The following is a 7327-nucleotide window of genomic DNA, read 5'->3' as shown; positions in this document are numbered from 1 at the left end:
TTAATTAACTAATTCCTCATTTCCTTATTATTAGTATTTAAAAACAAAATTCTCTTTCTATTAAAAATGTCTCAATAAAAATTCTTCAATACATATTTTTTTCACGTATAGATATATAAAAAATATACTTAAAACTTATGGTACATTTGAAAACAAAAGTATCAACTTTTGGTACGTTTAGATTTTAAATATACCGAGAAACCAAATGTACCAAAAATTCAAATGTACCCATTATTATGTAACTAGTTTGGTACGTTTAGATTTCAAATCTACAGAGAAACCAAATGTACCAAAATTTCAAATGTACCATAAATCCAAATGTGTCCATTGTCAGCTAACCCTTTTGGTACGTTTAGATTCCAAATGTACCAAAAGACCAAATGAACAAAAAATCCCAAATGTACCACAAAACCACATGTCTGTATCAGATAACCCTTTTGGTACATTTACATTTCAAATGTACCGAGAAATACAAAAGATCAAATCCACTATAAAACTAAATGTGTCCATATTATAGGTAACTAGACGTAGCTATATAATCAAACAAATCTTTATTATGTGTTAGATTTTCTAAATAATAAAATCTGACAATTTTTTTTATAAATATTCTACTATATTCACACAAAAAAAAAAGAAAAGAAAAAAGTTAAAATTATAACAAACAAACAAAAAATGCATAGAGATGGATAATAAATGTATAAATATAGGGATAATAGGAAAAGAGAAAACAAAAAAAAACAAAATGCCCAAGAGAAGTCGTGAACAACTAAAATTCTAAACAAAATTGAACTTATGTGAAAAAGCTGAAATTAATAACCAAAATTTTAGGAAAATGTTTGATCAAATTTTCAAAATGAGTATATGTTTAGTCTAAAAAATTAAAAAACGAGGCGCCTATATCAAAACGCCCCTTTAAGAAATCGCATTTTGTGTTCATTTTCTTGATGGGACAATCACATGTTTCTCACATGGTGGGATATTTTAGTCCATATAAGGTGGGTTAGTCTCAACTCTTCTCCGCTCAATGTGCTATTAATCCGTGCTCATGTGATTTCTCTGTACATAAAATAACTAAAAGTGGGGCTTATCCTTGAATTGCAACATTTATTAAACTACGGTGATCATGATGAACTGTCAATTTGTTTATTACTTAAGATTGATGATTAAGAAATTATAGCCATAGATGAGATATTTATTTACAGTAAAAATTTGTGATCACAAATAGGTGAATAGGAAGGTGCACATAATGTCTACCTACTTATTATTTTTGAGTAATGCAAATGTTATACTTGCCACATATATGTACGATCATTTGTACCATCTCTAATAAAGGTAGCGCTCACAAAACATATGTGAGTTATGCCAACAATCTCTTCAAATGATGGTACAAATTGTGGTAAGAGTAGCATTTTTCATTGGTTATGCTAAAGATACCAAATTTTTAGAGTATCTTTTGTAGACCACATGATGTGGTGGTTGATAGTTGGAGTCATTCTTTAAATCATCACAAATGAAACCAACTAGCCACATCATGTGGTCTGCAAACAATGGTAAATTTGTTCTCCTTAGCATTACTCTTTCCTTAGTTACTAGGACCATTGAAACTACACGCCGATGATACCTTGTCAGAGGGGGCGTTGGGGTGTGCAAAAGGTGCTGAAGCAAAATTAGGGGCCCCAAAATTTTTTTATCCTCCTATATATTACATATGGATAGAAAATTTCTAATAACAAAAATTGACTGAAAAAAAAAATCATCATTTATTTATATTACAATTGATTAAGTGGAGCTTATACTAAATATATTAATTTTCCACTTTTCTTTAGCAATAAAAGAACTTGTGTATTACTTTCTTCCACTTTTCTTTAGCAATTAAAAACTAACTTGTTTATTACTTGCTTTTACAAATAGAAGTGTATTTCCATACCTCTTTTTCAATCATGCACCATTTTTTCATGGATGAGCCATAAATTATAATTTCATGGCAACTGGAAATTATTCAATTCATAAGAGTGACATGCAAATTGTGACATCCCACATCGTCCAGGGGTGTGATCCTTATATGCATATTCCCATCTCTACCTAGCACGAGGCCTTTTGGGAGCTCACTGGCTTCGGGTTCCGTAGGAACTTCGAAGTTAAGCGAGAAGGGGGCTAGAGCAATCCCATGATGGGTGACCCACTGGGAAGTTGCTCGTGAGTTCCCAAAAACAAAACCGTGAGGGAATGGTAAGCCCAAAGCGGACAATATCGTGCTACGACGGTGGAGCGGGCCCAGGAAGTGATCCGCCCCGGGCTGGGATGTGACAATTAAACGGTTTTGTTTTTGGGAACTCACGAGCAACTTCCCAGTGGGTCATCCATCATGGGATTGCTCTAGCCCCCTTCTCGCTTAACTTCGAAGTTTCTACGGAACCCGAAGCCAGTGAGCTCCCAAAAGGCCTCGTGCTAGGTAGGGATGGGAATATGCATTTAAGGATCACTCCCCTGGGTGATGTGGGATGTCACAAACCACCCCCCTTAGGGGCCCGACGTCCTCGTCGGCATACACGCGACCAAGGTTAGGCTCTGATACCAATTGTCACATCCCCGCTCGGGGCGGATCACTTCCCGGACCCGCTCCACCACCGTAGCATGATATTGTCCGCTTTGGGCTTACCATTCCCTCACGGTTTTGTTTTTGGGAACTCACGAGCAACTTCCCAGTGGGTTACCCATCATGGGATTGCTCTAGCCCTTTTCTCGCTTAGCTTCGAAGTTCCTACGGAACCCGAAGCCAGTGAGCTCCCAAAAGGTCTCGTGCTAGGTAGAGATGAGAATATATATTTAAGGATCACTCCCTCGGGTGATGTGGGATGTCACACAAATCAATTAAGTTTGAATAATGAATATATTGTCTGAAAAAATTATTATTTTTAAATAAGGAAGACTTTTTATTAAATTCTCACATAACCTCTAAAATATCAGAGACGACCCTATAGCTTGTAAACTATTGATCTTTTGAGTACATTCGACCAGTGACTTGCAATGAGTCTGTACAAATCACATGGATCTAGTACATTGGGTTTAATGTCCAGTCGCCTTGGCAGATATAATTCAAGTATTCAACTAACAAAAATCAATGAAATTTTAACCTGAAATGGTTTTTATTGCTCAGCATCCGGACGCTCCTATGCTTCTTCTTATTCATGTTTGCATGCGCATCTAATTACATCTGATATATCACAAGCTAGCAAGCTCAGTTCCTCAGCCTGTAATACACACACAGATATATATATATATATATATCAACTATCACTTTTTGTACTTGGCCATATGAGAATCCCCATTATTTGCTCGAAAGTACTCAACCAAACCAGTCTTTTTTTGCTTGCCCAGAAAATCTTTTTGAACCAGAACCTGCTGTTTAATTATTACATAAAACAACTGTAACCAGCTGGGAAAATGAACTTTTTTCTTTCCATTGAACAATGCTTGGCTACTCAAAGATAAATAGGAACTCATATTCAAAACTCATCGTGTTCAAATTAAAGAGCATTGTGCTTATGATCGATCAGAAACGCTTCATATTATGAACCACATTGTAAATATCATCTTTGCAAAAAATAAATAAAAACTAAGGTTATTTAATCTATTCTAGCAAACACATAGAATGTTTGGAATGTTTTTATCAATTTCGTTTAGATGATTTTATACAGCTCGATGACTAAATGATCTTAATTTTAATTGATTTTTTTGTAGAAGCGATCTTTGAGTAGAAATCCTACTCATCTGTTGAATAGCAGAAGTTTACTTTTAACTTTCAGGCAAGGTAATATCCAGTATTAATTTACATTTTATATACATAACAATACATGTACATCAATATATAACCACTAGAAAATTGCCTGAACTGCTGTACAAGTCGTTCGAGTCTTTTAGCTAATAGCAGTATTATGAATATGATGGGAGGCTGCGTTTTCGAAGATCGATATTTGCAGACACAAAACAGACATAAAAAGGTTTAAGAAGAAGTAAATAGAGTAATGCTAGACTAAATTTTGTAACCTAATTCTATGGAAGTTGATAATTAGATTATTACTTAATTGTTGATAAACGTGCTCATTTTCTATTGGTGACACCTCATTTTGTTTGCTAATTTAATCTACAAATTTAATCTCTCAGCATTACTCAATTAAATATTACGTGCAAGCAATATTAAAAGCAACGAGCAACCGATTGGCTCACACATGGAAAGAAACTGACTGAGATTTTAAGTTTAAATTACTGTATCAATTGCCTTGGATCTAAAACTCATATCTTATTAACATACATTACAAAAGATGTTAATGAAGATCCAGACCAAGTCCCTTAATTTACGTAGAAGAAAATTCAAGAACCAATGGTCAACTGGTCCTTATGTTTTTAACTTTTGTAACCCTAGCATCATGCATACAAGCTGCACACGGACACAAATTATAATTAATTAGCGATCATAACCTGATTAAATTAACAGTCGCGTGATCCACATGCGGGCTTTGAGTTGCATGGCAGCCGCGCATATATATATATATATATATATATATATTACAGTGTATATATATATATATATATATATTAAATATAAAGACGAAAAAGGAGAGGAAAAAAAATTAAGAAAGCATGAAAAGACAAAAGAAAAAAGGGTGATAATTATGAGAGAGTGGTAAGAAAGGAGGGAAAAGGTCCCATTTTATGCATGCAGAAAATTTGATAGATAGGGTTAAAGGGCAACGCTCACAGCCACAGGAGTCTGAAAATGTTTCGTAGTATCTGTTTGTAGTTGTTCTGAAAAGGAAAAAGGAGAACCCTTGAGTGAAACCCCAAATACTGCAATTTTTTCAGTGGTCCCAAAAACTTACCCCTCACTGACAACATATCGACGGACTCATTGATCGTTCGATCCAAAGTGTTGGCGTATTTTTTTAGTATTTCTTTTTTCACTAGATGTCTCTCCAAATGTAAAAGCTATGAACAGTAGAATCTGTGACTCCACTGCACTGCACTGCCCTCCTCTCTGTGTTCTGTAGTCACTGAATTTACTTGACCACCTTCGCTCTCCCTCTCTCTCTCTCTCAACAAGTATTTTATTTTTTCAAAAAATAATTAAAAGGTGCGTACTTTAATTAAAGGATTGAACTGGCACTTCCAACATTAAATGCATAGAACCTTGGCTTTTCACTGTATTGTTTGTTGTCTTCATCTTCTCACTCCCTCACTCTCTCACAAACAAGCTAGAGACGGTCACAGTCCCATCACTCACTATTAACTAAAACCCTAATTACTTAATTATACTTAGCTAGCTAACTAATTCAAAAGTTAAACACCAAGTAAGTGTATTAATTAACTAATTAATAACCAAATCATCGTCATTGTTATCGTCCTCCTCGTCATCCACGTGATCTTCTTCTTCAGGCTCAGTACACAGCTCCACACCATAAGGTGCATGTCCATCACCAAACGCACTAACGTGGTCTTTGAGCGATCTCTTGTGCTTGAAATCTGACCCACAAATGCAAAACCAGAGCTTCCCGCAGTTCTTCTCGTGAGTCCTCCAATCGCCTCTCACTGCAAACGGCTTCCCGCACTTGCGGCACCCGAACGGCTTTGTCCCGTGCTTTCTCTTGTAATGTGTCTGCAGTGTCCGGAAGTCCTTGAGCGGCCTTGACCTCGGGTGTTCTATGTTGTTCTTGCACCCCTCTGCGCAGCAATAGCATGGAAGTCTCAGCACTGATGATGCTGGTTTTGTCCCTCTCAAAGACTCTGGTCCCTTCCTGTATTGTGATCCATGACCCCACATATGCATCTACATACAAATAATTAGAGGGTAAACACAAATTAAACAAAAAACATATATTAGGGTGAAAATGTTTGATTGATGATTCCACTTTTTTTTTTTTTTTTTTTTTTTTTTTTTTTTTTGTGATTTTGAAATGCAAGATGACAATTTGTGAGCGGAAATATATAAACGGCAACAAAATTTCGGGAAAGAAAAAAAAAGTGAAATAAACAAATTGTAACACAAGTATTTGATTTAAAAAAAAAAAATCTGTAAATCAGGTCAATATAGCTATATGATTCCACTCATAATTCGTGATTTTTGGAGTGCTTGATGATGACATTTATGGGTGGAAATGAAGCAAAAAAATTTTGAAAAAAAAGGGAGATCTAATCAAATTATAGTGCAAGTGTTTGACAAAATTGTGTTCCAAGAACGCAGAAAATCCTGAGGAATGCAGTAGAGAAACCAAAATACTGAAAATATATAAGAGGCAGTATAAGTATTGAACTACTAGTAGTGGCATAGATTTGTGTGTTATTAATTATGATGATGATGAGTACTACCTGCATGTTGTTGTATCTGTTGAATGTTTTGCTGCAGACAGGGCAAGAGAACTGGGTGGGGCCTACGAGGATTTGTGCAGGGGAGGGAATCCAGTACTGGCCTTCCACAGGACCACCAATGTGGTTGTGGTTAGGGTTGCTGAAGGATGATGAGCTCGGTCTACCGCCTCCACCACTCGGTGGTCCAATGTTAAGAGCCACTGTGACAGTGCCGTCCTCAGGATCAGGATTAGGGTTTGGATAATCATGATAAAAAGTTCGATGGTGATCAGGTTGAGTTGAGGAAGAAGACTGGTTGTTGTAGATGAGGTGGTACTGTTTGGGGACATCCTGTCCAGGAGGGCCAAGAGAAAGAAAAATGGAGTCCTCATCCTGAAAATCTTCGTCTATAGTAGTAGTAGTGAAGGGAGTTTGCATGGTGGTGGTGATTTTGTTTATTTGTTTATATGAGAGAGAGAAAGAAAGAGGGGTGAGATTTTGGGCTTTTGGTGGAGAAGGGAAGTGGGGGCTAGAAAGAGGCAATAAATAAAGAAACCATGTTTATTATGTATATACACTGCCAGAAAATCCAGCTCTGCCGACGAATTTTGAGCCAACAAAATTATTTTGTCGGCAAAATAGCTTTCACCGGACAAATTTTTTGCTTGCTCGGCTAAAAGCGCGCCAAGGCTAAAGTTTTGGCGCGGACTTTTTCCGACGATTTAATGTTATAGTCGATGAAATATTTTGTCAGCAAAGAAGTTCTTAGCCGACAAACTTGTTTTCATTGGTTATGAATTTGATGGGGATTTTCCCCTTCATAAAATTTACTTTTTTTTGGTCGCACATTATTTTAAAATTTAATACTTGATACTAAATCTATTTAAAAGTACTTTTTATCGGCTAGCACTTTTCAAATTCCTAAACCTAAACGATGGAATTCACTACTTCAGGCTCAGGATAATATCAATTTCAAATTAATCAA

The 7327-nt window shown here is 36.0% G+C and overlaps 1 protein-coding gene across 1 annotated transcript; it reads right to left on the bottom strand.

Annotated features, from left to right (window-relative positions):
* Positions 1-5158: 5158 nt before the first annotated feature.
* On the bottom strand, positions 5159-6866 carry LOC137730670 (zinc finger protein WIP6-like). Its single transcript, XM_068469638.2, has 2 exons — positions 6364-6866; positions 5159-5824 (listed from the first exon to the last, which is right to left on the bottom strand). The coding sequence occupies exons 1-2, from the start codon at positions 6778-6780 to the stop codon at positions 5366-5368; spliced, it is 876 nt and encodes a 291-aa protein (XP_068325739.1). The 5' UTR covers positions 6781-6866; the 3' UTR covers positions 5159-5365.
* Between the last annotated feature and the right edge of the window lie 461 nt (positions 6867-7327).

This window comes from Pyrus communis, chromosome 16, assembly GCF_041283825.1.
Source record: "Pyrus communis isolate YQ-2024b chromosome 16, ASM4128382v1, whole genome shotgun sequence".
NCBI classification, from domain to species: domain Eukaryota; kingdom Viridiplantae; phylum Streptophyta; class Magnoliopsida; order Rosales; family Rosaceae; genus Pyrus; species Pyrus communis.
This window is presented reverse-complemented; position numbering and strand designations above follow the sequence as displayed.

What these genes read in the sequence shown, in the direction of transcription:
- LOC137730670 (XM_068469638.2), bottom strand. Translation starts at nt 6,780, where the DNA reads ATGCAAACTCCCTTCACTACTACTACTATAGACGAAGATTTTCAGGAT. An exon ending in ACAGATACAACAACATGCAG is followed by an intron (nt 5,825 to 6,363) that starts GTAGTACTCATC and finishes ATTTGTATGTAG; the next exon opens with ATGCATATGTGGGGTCATGG.